Genomic DNA, 15,410 nt, shown 5'->3' with positions numbered 1-15,410 from the left:
GGCAGGAGCGCTGACTGGGGTGAGCGAGGGACGCGTGTGCCATTCCCCCAGCAAGCTGAAGCCTGAGGAGCCAGAGGGCAGCACCAGGGAGAAGCTGGCTGTGCTCCTGCCCTCTGAGCACCACCTGTGCTCAGGTGTACACCTGTAAGGGCACTGCCCCCCTCCTGCCCCTGCCATCTGGGACCAGCTGTGTCTGCACCGTGTTCCACGCCTGGAGGCTGCACTTTCCCCTGCTGATGGCTGCAGCTGGGAGCAGGGAAAGCAGCAGCCATGAGTCCAGGGGACTGGGAAGGGAGGATTCCTTGGCTCCTCTGATGGTTAACAAAGGCAACACGCAGGAGAGACTTGGCTCTTTGGTTCTATCACCACATCAAGGCCAAACATGCTCACTGAGAGGGAACAAGATGATCTTTAAGGTCCCTTCCAAGCCTTGCTCTGACTCTGGACACTGCAATGATACTGCACGCACAGACCTGCTGCAGCACAGCCCACTCTCGTTCCTCACATCCCCTCTGCTGTTTTCCTGCCCCTGAGAGGATGAGGGTGGTCAGATGGGGTCAGACCAGAAGGGCACAGCGGTGCCTCCCGGAGCAAGGACCAGGGCACAGGACTCCAGGAGTCAGAGCTGTCTCAAATGTAACAGCCCTTGGAGCATTTCACCCAGTAACTCTCCACCACCTGGCAATCCTGGTGGCTGCCCAGCTTTTGGGGCAGCTAATTTTCCATGGCCTTTATCTAGCTAGAGAGCAAAGCCAGCCATGCAGTATGGCTCTCCAAGTGCTATGGGGAAGGGACAGTGTCTGTCCTTTCCCTGCTCCACATGTTTCTCTGTGCCAGGGAATTATATTATCCTGGGAAATCTCCAAGGGGTCATACTGCATCATTAGGACGCCACGTGTCACCCACCACTATCCTACCTCTCCCCACAGTCAGTTTTCTTCCAAGTCCCATCCCAAAAAAATCAGCTGCCCTTAGCAACTGCTTCCAGTCCTGCACCCTCCCTGTTGGATTCCCATCCCACAACTCCAGCTCTCCAGCACCCCCTCAGCAGGTTCCTATCCAGTGTCTTCCGCCCCCAAAATGACTCCCAAGAGACACAGGAACACAGGGAAGCTGGGGAATGAGTGACAGGCACTGGGGCATATTGAGAGGTGCTAACTTTGGGGAGACCTAGCTGGGCTCTTTAATCCATGTGCTCAAAGCTCCCCTAAGAAAGTCAAAGGAGCGATCCCAGTTCTTCTCCTGAGGAGAAGTCCAGGAGGATTTAGAGCACAGGGGAAGAGCAGGAAGCTGTGCTGTATTTATTAAAAAAACAGAATTCTTTGGCAAAGTGAGAGCTGAGCATGACCAGGAGAGCTTTGGAAATGGGCCCTGTACCCAGCGAGGGTCCTCCCCTTCCCCATGCAGATACAGGCACCATATCCTAGAAACCATGGCATCGTGGAAGCTTTCCAATAAAAATGGGCAATTGCTGCTTCCAAAGAGTGTGGTAAACAGGCTTGGAAGTCCTGGGGGTGTTCTCCTGAAAGGTGACATGTTCCTGCACTCCTCAGAGGTGAGCATGGGATCTGAGCTTCAGCTGGTGCTCAGCACCAAACCTCTAAGATAGTCACACACACCTCAGCACAGGGAACTGAGGGGACCCCGCTGGGGGTGTCAGGAATAATGACCAAACCTCTGTGGTCACAAACACCTCAGCACAGGGAACTGAGGGGACCCCACTGGGGGTGTCAGGAATAATGACAGCAACGCCTCAGCCACATCAAAATTCAGCAAAATCCCAACTCTGTAAGCCCTGAACTCACACATCCCATAAGGAATCCACTGCAAGCTATTACTAGGGAATTAGATCTGCTTTTCCTGTGAAGCTGCCCATGCATATAAATAGAGCTGCTGAAGCAGGGTGAAGGCAGGTTTGACTTTTGAATCTGTTCTAAGATTTTGTGTCTCCTTTTTCCACAGGTCGAGCAAACCAACCCCAAATGATGGGCCTCAGAACTGCCTCCGTACCATGGAGCATCAAAACATGAGCAAATCCAAAATAATCCAGTCTATCTGGCATTAATCAGGGTCAGGGCTTGATTTTGGGCAGTGGGGAGCACTAGAAGGGAGTGAGAGATGCCATACCAGTTCAAGCTTCCTGCCAAGACACCAGTGTCAGACCTGGGCCCAAGCTCCACTAAAACGTTGTGCCTGAGCAAATACAACACAGCCCCTGGCCAGGGATAGAGCAGACAGAAGCCAGCACTGACGAGGCTGTATCAGTGTTTACTCACGCCAGCGCTGTGGTAATGCGTGCTCTTACCACAGCAGCTGGGCCAGAAACCCACCACCAGCACCAGGACCTGCAGGTTTCCCAGGCAGCATGCGAGCTGGGGAGAGGCTCCCGCAGGAGGGGAGTGAGGACCAGGAGGCAGAGACACAGGTGAGAGCAGTGAGATCCGCGGGGACAGGACGGGAGGCCGAGGGCAGAGTTCCACGTGAAGCAGGGAAGCACTGAGGTACCCCTGCCCAGCTCCACAGCACCCCTGGACAGCTCCTTCTGCTGCAGCCCACCCCCCCTGTGCCCCAAGGGCTCCCCCCTCCCCGTGGCTGAGCCCCCCAGGCTCCAGAGGGACACCAGGCTGGGCAGTGCTGCCGTGTCCCCTCCCTCCACGCTGTTCCTGGGGAAAGCACTTGCATAAAGCATTTGGGGAAAGGGGAGGTGTAACTGCACCCACCACCAGACAGGGGAGGACCACCCAAATTAAACGCTCTCCCAGAAGGCTCAGGAGCTGACAAAAGGACTCCCAAAATGCAGCTCCAGTAACAGAGAAGCAGCCCCTGCATGAGGAAGGGCGTTGAGCCGAGCTAGCCCCTTCCTTGCACCCACACTCACCGAGATGACTCGGTCTCCGACGCGCAGGATGCCGTCCCGGTGGGCTGCTCCACCCTCCGCAATCCGGGAGATGAAGATCCCCTGCAGCACAGTCAGGGAGGTCACAGCAGCCTGGGCTGTCCCCACCTGAGCCTGGCTCTCCAAACCCGTTCCCAGACACCAGGCAGGTCTCAGACCTCTCCCCTCCACAGACCTTTCCCCTGCCCTGCCGCTTCCCGTTTGTTCCCCGCTCCACACAAACCCTCTGCTCACAGAGCCCTTGGCAGCAAAGTCCTCCCGTAGCCCAGAGCTGGGAATCTGTGCCAAGAGGGCAGCAGCAGGATTAGATATCACTGTCAGGGATTGGGAGCCCCAGCCATCCTCCTTCTATAAAAAAGAGGGACAGGGACTTTGGACAAGGGCCTGCAGTGACAGCATAAGGGGGAATGGCTTCCCACTGCCAGAGGGCAGGGATGGATGGGATCTTGGGAAGGAACTGTTCCCTCTGAGGGCGGTTTGGCTCTGGCACAGGTTGCCCAGAGAAGCTGTGGCTGCCCCTGGATCCCTGCAAGTGTTGAAGGCCACGGTGGGCAGGACTTGGAGCAACCTGGGACAGCGGAACCTGGCCACGACAAGGTGAGCTTCAAGGTTCCTCCAAACACAAACCATGCTAGAACTCCACGATTCCCTGACTTAAGAGCACCTGGCTCTCAGAGACCACCCGGCCCACCAGCCCAGGGCCAGGCTGCACTGCTGCATGCCCAGGGATGAATGAGCCCCAGGGGATCAGACTGACCGTGTCTCCAGCCCGGTAAGGAGTGGAGCCCTTGCCACCAGCGATGCTGAAGCCGAGGCCCTTCTCGTTGCGCATGAGGCAGGTGGAGAACCGCTCGGTGGCCGGGGCTGCCTCGGGGCCCTCGGGGAAGCGCAGCCCCCCGCGCCGCTCCCGGGGGCTGTAGTCGTCCTCGGGCCGCAGGGGGGTGACGGTGATGGCGTTCTCGGGCTCCACCATCCGCTCCCGCAGCACCGTCATGGACACGGAGCTGCCCGAGCCCCGCAGCGCCTCCACGGCCACGTGGTGCTCGGCACAGTGCAGGGACACTCCGTTCACCTGGGCACGGAGAGCGACAGCCTGCCCTGGCACAGAGCCCGACACACACCGAGCCAAACCTCACACCCAGTGTCCCCTCACACACAGCCCGACACACACCGAGCCCAACCTGCACAGAGCCCAACCTGCACAGAGCCCAATCTCACACCCAGTGTCCCCTCACACACAGCCCAACCTGCACAGAGCCCAACCTGCACCGAGCCCAACCTCACACCCAGTGTCCCCTCACACACAGCCCGACACACACCGAGCCCAACCTCACACCCAGTGTCCCCTCACACACAGCCCAACCTGCACACAGCCTGACACGCACCGAGCCGCGACCCCACACCCGGTGTCCCCTCACACACAGCCCAACCTGCACAGAGCCCAATCTCACACCCAGTGTCCCCTCACACACAGCCCAACCTGCACAGAGCCCAATCTCACACCCAGTGTCCCCTCACACACAGCCTGACACGCACCGAGCCCAACCTCATACCCAGTGTCCCCTCACACACAGCCTGACCTGCACAGAGCCCAACAAACACCGAGCCCAACCTCACACCCAGTGTCCCCTCACACACAGCCCAACCTGCACAGAGCCCAACAAACACCGAGCCCAACCTCACACCCAGTGTCCCCTCACACCCAGCCTGACCTACAGAGCCCTGACCTCACCTGCACAGAGCACGGACCTCAAACGCAGCCTCACCTCACACCCAGTGTCCCCTCACACACAGACCAACCTCACAACCAGCCCCAACCTCACACCCAGCCTCCCCCTGCACCCAGCCCAACCTACACACAGCCTCAACCTCACACCCAGTGTCCCCTCACACAGCCCCAACCTCAAACCCAGTGTTCCCTCACATCCAGCCCCAACCTCAAACCCAGTGTTCCCTCACATCCAGCCCCAACCTCACACCCAGTGTTCCCTCACACCCAGCCCTGACTTCACGCCCAGCCTCCCCTCACACCCGGCCCAACCTACACACAGCCCCAACCTCAAACCCAGTGTTCCCTCACATCCAGCCCCAACCTCAAACCCAGTGTTCCCTCACATCCAGCCCCAACCTCACACCCAGTGCTCCCTCACACAGCCCCAGTCTCACACCCATCCCAATCCCAACCACTGCTGCCTGAGGGAAGTGGCTCAGCCCCTCACACCCCACCTGGGCCCTGCTCCCACTGGTGTGTCCAGACCTCTGGGAGGTTTTCCTGCATTCCCACAGCACCTGCTACCTGTCCCAGGCCAGGGCAACCAAGGAAAGGGCCTTTCAGAGGAATTCCTTCCCCACAGGGAGTCCTGAATTCCCTACACCTCTATCATCACAGACAGATAACCCCCCCACAGAACCATCTCCACCAACAAAATTCAGCAAAATTCAACACAACTCAGGTCGACCCCTGTTCATCTTCCAGAAGGGACACGCACCTGCTCACACCCCTGGAACACCCAGAGCTGTCAGTGTGACAATCCCTCAGTGTGGGAATGTCACAGAGCAGATCATCTCGAGTATGGCACGTAAGGGAGAACCAGGGGATCAGGCCCAGGCAGCCTGGGCTGGATGGGGCTTGGAGCAGCCTGGGCTAGTGGAAGGTGTTCCTGCCCGTGGCAGGGGGTGAAACGAGATGAGTGTTAAAGTTCCTTCCCACCCAAACAACTCCCATGGCTGGCTCCCTGGGTAAGAAGTTATTTTACAAGGTTCACTTTTGCTCTGCCCAGGTGTGTATTCTTGTATTTCTTCCCACCTGCGCCACAGAACACTTCAGAGCTGGGCCAGAGTAAATGCAGGAGCTTATAAAGCAACAAAAGATTCATGGTAACGTAAATTAAACAAATATCTCTGAGTCAAAGGGATTTTGTTTAGCTCTTATGTGTCTCCCAGTGCTTCATTTGGTCTAAAACATGTGCGATGCAAATCCATTCCCAATAATCTCACATCCCCACTCCAAGCTATCAGAAGCATTTGCTTCGTCAGGAGTCAATCCTTACCTCCAGGAGCTTGTCACCAACACGGACCCCTGCCCGAGCTGCAGGACCCTCCTCAGACACGCGGGAAATGAAGATGCCCTGGAAACAAAACCCTCTGTTCTATGGAGAGCCTGTTCCTTACCCCTTGGGAGTGCAGCCCCTCAGCTCCAGTCCTGCCAGTCCTGAACCCAGAATGAGGGGACATGGCAGCTCAGGAGCTGGGAAGGGGGAACAGAGACCCCACTGCAGGGCTACCCCAAGGTGACGAGGGGGACAGAAACCCCACGGCAGGGCTGCCCCCAGTGAGACACAAGACCAGGGAATGACACCTTACCCCTCTTCCAGTGGAACTGGCATCACACGATGCAGCTGATGCCACCAGGTGGAGAACAACCCCACACCCCTGTGCCCCACAGCTGGGGAGGAACCCCCTGCTCCCGTGGCTGCTCCAGGTCAGACCATCCTGGCACAGGGCAGGAGTCTGCTCCACCCCACCAACCTCCCCTCTGGGGGGATTCAGGGCTGCTCCCCCACAAGGACACCCCACCTGCAGCCGGGGAGACCCAGTCCCCAAAAGGAGCTGCCTCAGCAGGGCAGGGCCCAGGCCTTACCTCGTCGTCCCCCTTGTAGGGCGTGGAGCCCTTGCCCCCCGCGATGCTGATGCCCAGCCCCCCCGTCTGCCGCACGATGGTCAGGGTCAGCTGCAAGCAGAAGGGACAGGGGCACGGGTCAGGGCATCGGGAGCAGGGGACGGCTCTCTTCATGAGAAACAGCAACTGCCGGCCACCTCCTGGCACTGGGGGAGCTGTGGGTGAGCCATGGCACCTGGGGGAGCCATGGCACCTGTGGGACATGCTGGGGGAGCTGTGACACCTGTGGGTGAGCCATGGCACTTGTGGGACACCCTGGGGGAGCTGTAACACCTGTGGGTGAGCCATGGCACCTGTGGGACACCCTGGGGGAGCCATGGCACCTGTGGGACATGCTGGGGGAGCTGTGACACCTGTGGGTGAGCCGTGGCACCTGTGGGACACCCTGGGGGAGCCATGGCACCTGTGGGACATGCTGGGGGAGCTGTGACACCTGTGGGTGAGCCATGGCACCTGTGGGACACCCTGGGGGAGCCATGGCACCTGTGGGACATGCTGGGGGAGCTGTGACACCTGTGGGTGAGCCGTGGCACCTGTGGGACATACTGGGGGACCTGTGGCACCTGTGGGTGAGCCGTGGCACTCATGCCTCAGAGGCAGCACCACCACAAGGCATGGAACACACAAATCCCTGCCCACAGCTGAGCCCTGACCCAACATTCAGCCTGCCCACAGTGGACACAGCAGAGGGGATTCCACCACGAGGCAAAGTGGGCAGCCACGGACTGGAACTGGATCACAGAACGGGGACAGCGTTCACACCACAGCCTGGCTCTGCCATGGGGCTCCCTTTGAGTGTAATTCCAGCAGCCACTGGAGGATTCCAGGTCACCCCAGCGTAGTGTGCAGTGACAAGGATGGCACCTTGTCCAGAAGACTCTGGATGGACACTTGGCTTTGTTGTATTGATGGAAATCAACACACAACTCCAAAAACCCCATCTGCTCTGCCCCAGCTGCTCAGGATCACAGCTGAGCAAGCCACAAGTCTTCTCCTACCTCCCACCTCCACATAGCCAATCACGCCCACTGCCAACAGCTGATCTGGCTGGAGCTGAAGCTCTTTCTTTTAAGGACACCAGCATGAACCATTCCCAATGCCACAGTCACAAGAAGGAAGACAGGGAGCATGTGGTAGGACACAGGGAAAGGAACAGGACAGATGGACTCTCTCAGGGCCAAGGACTAAGGAGCTGGTGAGCTAAGTGACAAAAATGAGCACAGACTCCTCTAGAGAACCAAACTGGCCATCCTCCATGTCACCTCTTTGGAAACAAAGCCCAGGATGGAGAGAGGCTGCTGCAGAGATGTCAAGTGCCACTGTCAGCTCCACATGGCCACAGCATGGGCAGCAAAGGAAGCAGGAGATTCCTTAACACTTCCCTTCCAACCCTCTTTCACTTCTGCAACGACAGAACCAATGGCTTGTGGAGCTCCATATTCTGCTAAGGTCAAAACAGAAACCAAACCAGAAACCCCCTGCAGGAAATGTGAAACAAGCTGAGGTGCTCTGCTCTGCCAGTTCCTGCCAGATCCACCCGCAGCCCATCTCAGATGATCTGATCTCACCAAAACTCGCTGCTTCTCCCTCTGCAGAAAGGACAAACCTTCATGGAGAACTCATCACAGTTCCTCAGCAGGGATCCAGCCCTGCAGGAAAAGTGCTGTGGTGCCAGGGGGAAAGTGGGGAAATTGGAAAAGCTGCCACACTTTGAGCTGCCATCCTTTGCCCTGGCTCCCACCGGGAACCCGCTCACCATCAGTGGCACCAAACACGAGCCAGGGAAGCAGTTCCACCTCGTGCCCTCAGCCCTGCCTGTGCCTCTTTGGGGACACCCCAAACATGAATGGGGCCACCTCAACCCAGCTCTCATATGGCTTTTGGTGTAACTGTCTTTTAAAATGGAATAATGGAATGGCTTGGGTGCAAGGGACCTTAAAGTTCACCCACCCACCCTTGTCTGTTAACAGACTCACTTGCTCCTGCAAGAATTCCCAGCTCTCAGAAGTAACTGCACACCTGGACAGTCTCACTTTCAGGTAGCATCTGGGTGCTGCCCAAGAGATTTGGGGCAGTCCAAATTTGCTGCTGTGCCGTGCAACTCATCACTGAGGATTCCTGCAGCCTGCCAGGGACACGGCAGACACCAATCATTGCACCCACAGGACTCAAGGGACAAAGCTCAGAGCTGCTGAAAGACAAAGTTCTTCCTGCAAACACACCCACAGGAGTGGGGCTCAAGGGCTTCACACCCAGAAGATAGAAAGGCATCAATTTATAAATGGCTGTACATGTGGATGCACACAGCTGGGGTCAGTCTGGGGCCTCTCAGAACCAGAAAGACATTGTGGGGCATCAGCAAGTGCAGACACAGGAACAGAGCTGGGGAAAGGTCTGGAGCAGCAGGAGCAGCTGAGGCAGCTTGAGGGGGCTCAGCCTGGAGAAAAGGAGGCTCAGGAGGGACCTTCTCAGTCTCTACAACTCCCTGACAGGAAGGTGGAACAAGGTGGGGGTCAGGCTTTGCTCCCAGGGAACAAGGGACAGGACAAGGGCTAACAGTCTCAAGTTGTGCCAGGAGTGGTTTAGATGGGATGCTGGGAAAATTCCTTCCTGTAAATGGCTGTCCAGCCCTGACATGGATTGCTCAGGACAGCTGTGGAGTCCTCATATCTGGAAGTGTTCAAAACACATGTGGATATGGCACCTGAGGACATGGTTTAGTGATGAACACAGTGGTGCTGCTGGGTTGATGGTTAGACTTGCTGATCTTCAAGGTCTTTTCCAACCTTAGTGATTCCCTGACTCTCAGTATCCAATCCTGGCATTTACATGTCCCAAAAGATTTATTTGAGACTGTCATACTGACACAGGAAATGCACTCTGCAATAAATAATTTGGATTTTTGTTGGGACACGCGTGTGACGAGGGACAGGTGCCACATGAAGGTGAGGGATCCCACTTTAACAGCAGCTGAAGAATCCATTAAATGTCATCAATAGCCTTTTCAAAAATCAAAAGGGCTGGACAACTTGTGTTCAAGAGTCCCAACATTTGCCTGAGATCTCTGAGGTGCTTATAGAGCATTTCCAAATTCTGGGCTTTTTGTACCCTGTGACCCCTTACACTGTGCTGATGGACTGAGAAACTACACAGAAGGATGCCTGTGACCATCAGCTCCTCACCCAGACACCATCCCAGGAGCAACTGAGGAACACATGTGGCTCTTCGCAGGCACACAAATGGCTCTCATGAGGAACAGCTGGATTCTATGAAAACCAGGTCTCTCAAAACCCAAACTATTTCATTCTGAGAAGACTCCAGCCTCAGCTGATGAAGTGAAGGTTCACAGACTTGTGCAAAACACAGAATCTGTGCTCCAAGAGCTGGCACTGGCCTCAGCCAAGGCTGGTACAGGTGTGTGGTGTACACGCCAAGAACCAGGTAAGAGCCATCGGGAGAGAAACAAGAATCTGGGTTCTGTCAAGATCTGTCAGGCGTGGCTTTCCTCTAAAGCAGACAGAATTGAAATAATTCCATATGAGGGGAGGCTGGGAGCCTTCCAATTCAGGAGGGGGAGATAGACCCTTTTTATCTTTTCATGCCATTAATAACTTTATAGGAGATGATTATTCCCTGTTTGTAATCACAAAAGAATTAGGGATATTCAATGGAACTCAGTAAGATACCAAATGAAATATCAGTGGCAGGCTTAAAAAATGTTTTTTGATATAAAGCTCAAGTAAATTAATAATTGATTGCCACTAGATTCTGTGGGACTGAAATGTATAAAAGGAATGGGAGAGGATCAGACAAAACCATGGATGGCATCTCCATGGTGCCTTATACATGGGCATGAACAGCCCAGAAATCTTGATCCACAGAGTGCCCAGGAGCTGAGCACCCACCAGTGGAAGGATCCCTTTGTCCTGCTGAGGCCGGGGCCCCTCAGCTCCTGTCACTTGGCTCTGACACGTGTTCAGTCAGTGTCATACAACACAACACATCAGTTTGTAACTGTCACACTAGAGCCTCAAGGTTTAGGTTGGACATCAGGAAGAATTTCTTCCCAGAAAAGGTCCCCAGGCAGTGGCAGGGGCTGCTCAGGGAGGTGGCAGAGTCACCATCCCTGGAGTTCAAGGAATGACTGGATGTGGCACTCAGTGCTCTGGGCTGGTAACGAGGTGTGGATCAGTCAGAGGTTGAACTTGATGGTCTTGGAGGTCTTTTCTAACCTAAATAACTCTGGGATTCTTCTCACCCTGGGTGCACACAGCTGGGACAGGGAAGAGCAGGAGCTGGAGGCACTGATTCACCAGGAAAGATGAGAAGAGCTAAATCTGTCTGGCTTTGGTCAGTGACAGCTCATGGGGACAAGGAGACAGGCTGAAAATAACAGTGAGCAAAAGGGAGATGGGAGATTGCTGTGTGACTGCTGAGAGCTAAATTAACCCCAGACAGTGGAAAAGGAGCACAAGGGAAAAGCAGCCTTGGCAGGAGAGCAGCCCCTGGGCTGGAGGTTTCCTGGCTCTGATATTATTCCTTCCTCTGTTCCAATGGATGTAGGTCTCAAAGGAAAAGGTATCAGGAGGACAGAGATGGTGGGCACAGGGCAGAGGAGTTTGAGCACTTCACTGACTTCCCACTCAACACCTCCACAAAACCAGTGCAAAGCACAGAACCCCAAATGGGACCTTTGACAGCAGCACTGGGAACAGGACCTGCCACAGCCCCACTGGGAACAGGGACAGGGACCTGCCACAGCCCCACTGGGGACAGCAGCATGGGGAACAGGGACAGGGACCTGCCACAGCCCCACTGGGGACAGCAGCACTGGGAACAGGGACCTGCCACAGCCCCACTGGGGACAAGGACAGGCACCTGCCACAGCCCCACTGGGGACAGCAGCACTGGGAACAGGGACAGGGACCTGCCACAGCCCCACTGGGGACAGCAGCACTGGGAACAGGGACAGGCACCTGCCACAGCCCCACTGGGGACAGGGACCTGCCACAGCCCCACTGGGGACAGGGACCTGCCACAGCCCCACTGGGGATAGCAGCATGGGGAACAGGGACAGGGACCTGCCACAGCCCCACTGGGGACAGCAGCATGGGGAACAGGGACAGGGACCTGCCACAGCCCCACTGGGGACAGCAGCACTGGGAACAGGGACAGGCACCTGCCACAGCCTCACTGGGGACAAGGACAGGCACCTGCCACAGCCCCACTGGGGACAGCAGCACTGGGAACAGGGACAGGGACTTGCCACAGCCCCACTGGGGACAGCAGCACTGGGAACAGGGACAGGGACCTGCCACAGCCCCACTGGGGATAGCAGCATGGGGAACAGGGACAGGGACCTGCCACAGCCCCACTGGGGACAGCAGCACTGGGAACAGGGACAGGGACCTGCCACAGCCCCACTGGGGACAGCAGCATGGGGAACAGGGACAGGGACCTGCCACAGCCCCACTGGGGATAGCAGCATGGGGAACAGGGACAGGGACCTGCCACAGCCCCACTGGGGATAGCAGCATGGGGAACAGGGACAGGGACCTGCCACAGCCCCACTGGGGACAGCAGCACTGGGAACAGGGACAGGCACCTGCCACAGCCCCACTGGGGACAGAGGGACTGGGAGCAGATGGGACAGGGACCTGCCATGCTCAGGGTGCTGCTCTGCTCCTGCACATCCCTTCCTCAGGAGACTTGAGGACAGTGACCACATTTCCCAAATGGGAGAAGGAAGCAAGGATGCTTTTTAAAAACATGGAATATGGTTACACTTGAAGCATCAATAAAAGCCAAGGTTCCCACAGCTACGTGAATATTCACACATCATACAAGACCCCTCTCTGACAGCTGTGTGCCAGGGCTATAGATACAGACCCACATCAGAGTGCTGCTATGTGTCTATATAAAGGCCTGATTTCATCTTGGTGCATGGAAGAGATGTTTGCACTGACAACAATCCTTCACTGTGACAAACTCCACAGGGAGGTGCTGAGTCACATCCCTGGACGTGACAGGCTGGGTGCTGAGAGCCTCACCAAGGCTCCTTCCCCTCAAAACCTTGGGCCTTTCAAGGCCCCTTCAGCCTGGGCTGCTTTATGATTCCAGGATTAGTTATTTCATTAATGAACTACACAAAATGGGATTCCAGGATTAGTTATTTCATTAATGAACCACACAAAGTGGGACTTAGGAAGCTGGCATTTTCTTATCACAGTTGGGAGCCAGCTTTGTCAGGGGCACAGAGATAGAAAAAGAAGGGAATCCTGCAAGGATCTGGCCTGGCCAAACTACGGAGTGCAGCAGGACAGGGTCTCTCTGGAAATCAAAACACTCAAATGCTTAAAGAGAAGCAAAAAGCATTGTCCAAAGCTACCAATCCTCAAACCATTACAGAACCAGAAACAGGATGAAAACCTACACCCAGGTTCAGCTGGAACAGGTAACACTAGAACACATTCCATTTCATCTCTTCAGCAGCACAGAATTTTTATTCCTGTTCTTACTGACCCTTCTTGTGTGGTGAATCCCTTGGAACAGCCATTTTTCTTCACTATATTTTCCACTATAAAATTCCACTGGAGACTCTTCTCAGCCCAGCAATTTCAGATTGTTCTAAAGGTCCTTTTACCCAACATTTTAATACACAATTACAAGACTATAAAGACTGGGGAGTTTACAAAAAACCTACTTCAACATTATGCTGCTAAGGGCAGGCCTTGAGGAGGAGAGCATTTATCCATGGAACAGTGGAACACATGGAAAACTTCCATTAAACCTGGCATCACCTGCCTCAGAACAAACAGGCAGAGACATCTCTAAGTGCACCTTGTTTGGAGGCCAAAGCTCCCCAAGTCCTGAAGGATACAGGAAGAAAAGCTAAAGGTGTAATAAAGGTATGAACAAAGAGAAATTCCCATCCAGGAACAGGAACTGCCATATCTGAAGTGGAAAAAGAAGTATGTGATTTAGTGATTAAGGTCTGGATACACTCTCATGTTGCCTACGGTCACCAAACCTGAGCTCAGGTAGATCAGCTGAAAGAAAAGGCAGGGAATAAATGGAAATCCCTCTTACCAGAGAACACCAGAAATATTTGGTTTCTCTAATCCAGCAAAAGGAAGGCTGGAAGAAGTCAGGACTGGTCTCCATAGAATTAAACCAAAGACAAGCAGGCAATGGGTCAGCCAGCAGGGAAGAGACTGCACAAGATAAAATACAATGAAGACAATGATCTAACAAATGACAGATTAAAAATAAGTTTTCTAATTCCTCCAGAAGCAGAAATATGGAGTAGTTTTGGGGTTCTCCCTGGAGGAGGAATCTGTGTGTCTCACACACTGCATAACAGGATGAAACAAGCTGTATTTAATGAAAAGTTTGACCAACTTACTAACCAGAGCATAGAGTTGAGTTGCCAGTCGTGGTAGGAGACTTGACTTCAGCACCTCCTCCAAATCATTTGTTATCTTCCTTGCAACTCAGCTTTGTTGTTCCTAAGTTGAGCACAGCCCTTTTTCAGCTAAACTGTATCTTCCAGAAATGCCAACCTGTCCCAGTCTGGCCTCATTCCAGTGCCCAGGCTGGGGATTGTTTCCCACTGCAATGCCTTGGAACTGGCTGGGAGTTCCTGCTCTCCTCCAGTGACAGTCAGGGCACACTGCAGCAAACAGGGACCAGTTTTAAGGCAGGTAAATGCCTCAGCCCCCATAATTTCTATGGGGGTTATTGTAATGCCTGACTCTTGTACATAACCCTGGTCCCAAGCAGCAAAACCCGTCTGTTACACACAGGGCACCTGCCTGGAGCAGCAGGGAGAGCTGGATTTGCTGTAGCACTCTGTTTAAACATCAATTTTCACTCCATCATTCGCTTTCCTGCTGCTTTCTGCTCTCCCTGTGAAGGCCAACGAGATGATTGTGTGGCAGAGCAGAACCAAAATGATCCTGCCCCACTCTTGGAGCAGGCAAAGGGAACCGCAGGTGGGACTGCATTTGTGTGAATCGTTCCACACTTTGCTCCTTGGTCCCCAGAGAACTCTGGATCAGACAAAACTTGCAGCTGAGACAGGGATCAGTGATGAGGAACAAGCAGGAGTCACATAAGTCAATCCTCCATCTCTGACACTTTGTGGGTGACTCGTGTCCCAGTCGTGCCTTGACACAGGTCCATGGGTGAGGTTGTACACTCACAGGAAGAGATCACAAACCCACCTCCAAACCAGAGGGTCGTGGCCTGAAAAGGTGGCAGAACACTGGCCCCAGTTGCCCAGAGAAGCTGTGGCTGCCCCATCCCTGGAAGTGTTTAAAGTCAGGTTGGACAGGGCAGGGAGCAACCTGGGACAGTGGAAGGTGCCCCTGCCCATGGCAGGGAGTGGCACTGGGTGACAATTAAAAGGTCCCTTCTAATCCAAGCCATTCTATGATTCCATAAAAAACACTGAGGACTCTTCAACCCAGTAGGAAAAGGTCATAAAAACATTTTGATGGCAGTAAATTAAAAGCCAGACAAATTAAAGTAGAAAATATGGCGCATTTTTCTTTGCTCAGTAGGAACTTCGATCATCTTTAAAATTAAACAAGAGAAATGGGAGTGTTTATCTTTTTTTTAAACATCAAAAAGACTCCATTCTGTCATATTCCAGTCAAGCCAGGTGAGCAAACCCAGGTGACGTCACCTCTCCTGCACTACACAAGAGGTTTATTAAACTTTTTCAGGTTTAAAATTTATGGGTCACATTGTGGGAAAATCAAATTTGCTACATAAGAATTCCAAGTCTGACAATGCCCTGATGAAGCACACACTCACCCCATAAATGCAAAA

The 15,410-nt window shown here is 54.3% G+C and overlaps 1 protein-coding gene across 14 annotated transcripts in view; it reads right to left on the bottom strand.

Moving 5' to 3' along the window:
- The window catches only part of SCRIB (scribble planar cell polarity protein), a 107,400-nt gene that overhangs the window by 50,089 nt on the left and 41,901 nt on the right, over window positions 1–15,410 (bottom strand). For 13 of the 14 annotated variants that reach the window (XM_053952415.1, XM_053952373.1, XM_053952384.1 and 10 more), the window contains 4 exons: window positions 6,537–6,626; window positions 5,947–6,024; window positions 3,654–3,968; window positions 2,879–2,959 (listed from right to left, as the gene is read on the bottom strand). In XM_053952415.1, coding sequence (XP_053808390.1) covers window positions 2,879–2,959; window positions 3,654–3,968; window positions 5,947–6,024; window positions 6,537–6,626 — 564 coding nt within the window. The remainder of the gene's footprint in view (window positions 1–2,878; window positions 2,960–3,653; window positions 3,969–5,946; window positions 6,025–6,536; window positions 6,627–15,410) is intronic. The other variant, XM_053952389.1, reaches the window with a different exon arrangement.

Source organism: Vidua chalybeata, chromosome 1, assembly GCF_026979565.1.
Source record: "Vidua chalybeata isolate OUT-0048 chromosome 1, bVidCha1 merged haplotype, whole genome shotgun sequence".
Taxonomy (NCBI): domain Eukaryota; kingdom Metazoa; phylum Chordata; class Aves; order Passeriformes; family Viduidae; genus Vidua; species Vidua chalybeata.
Note: the sequence above shows the minus strand (reverse complement) of the source record. Positions and strands in the feature narration are given on the sequence as shown.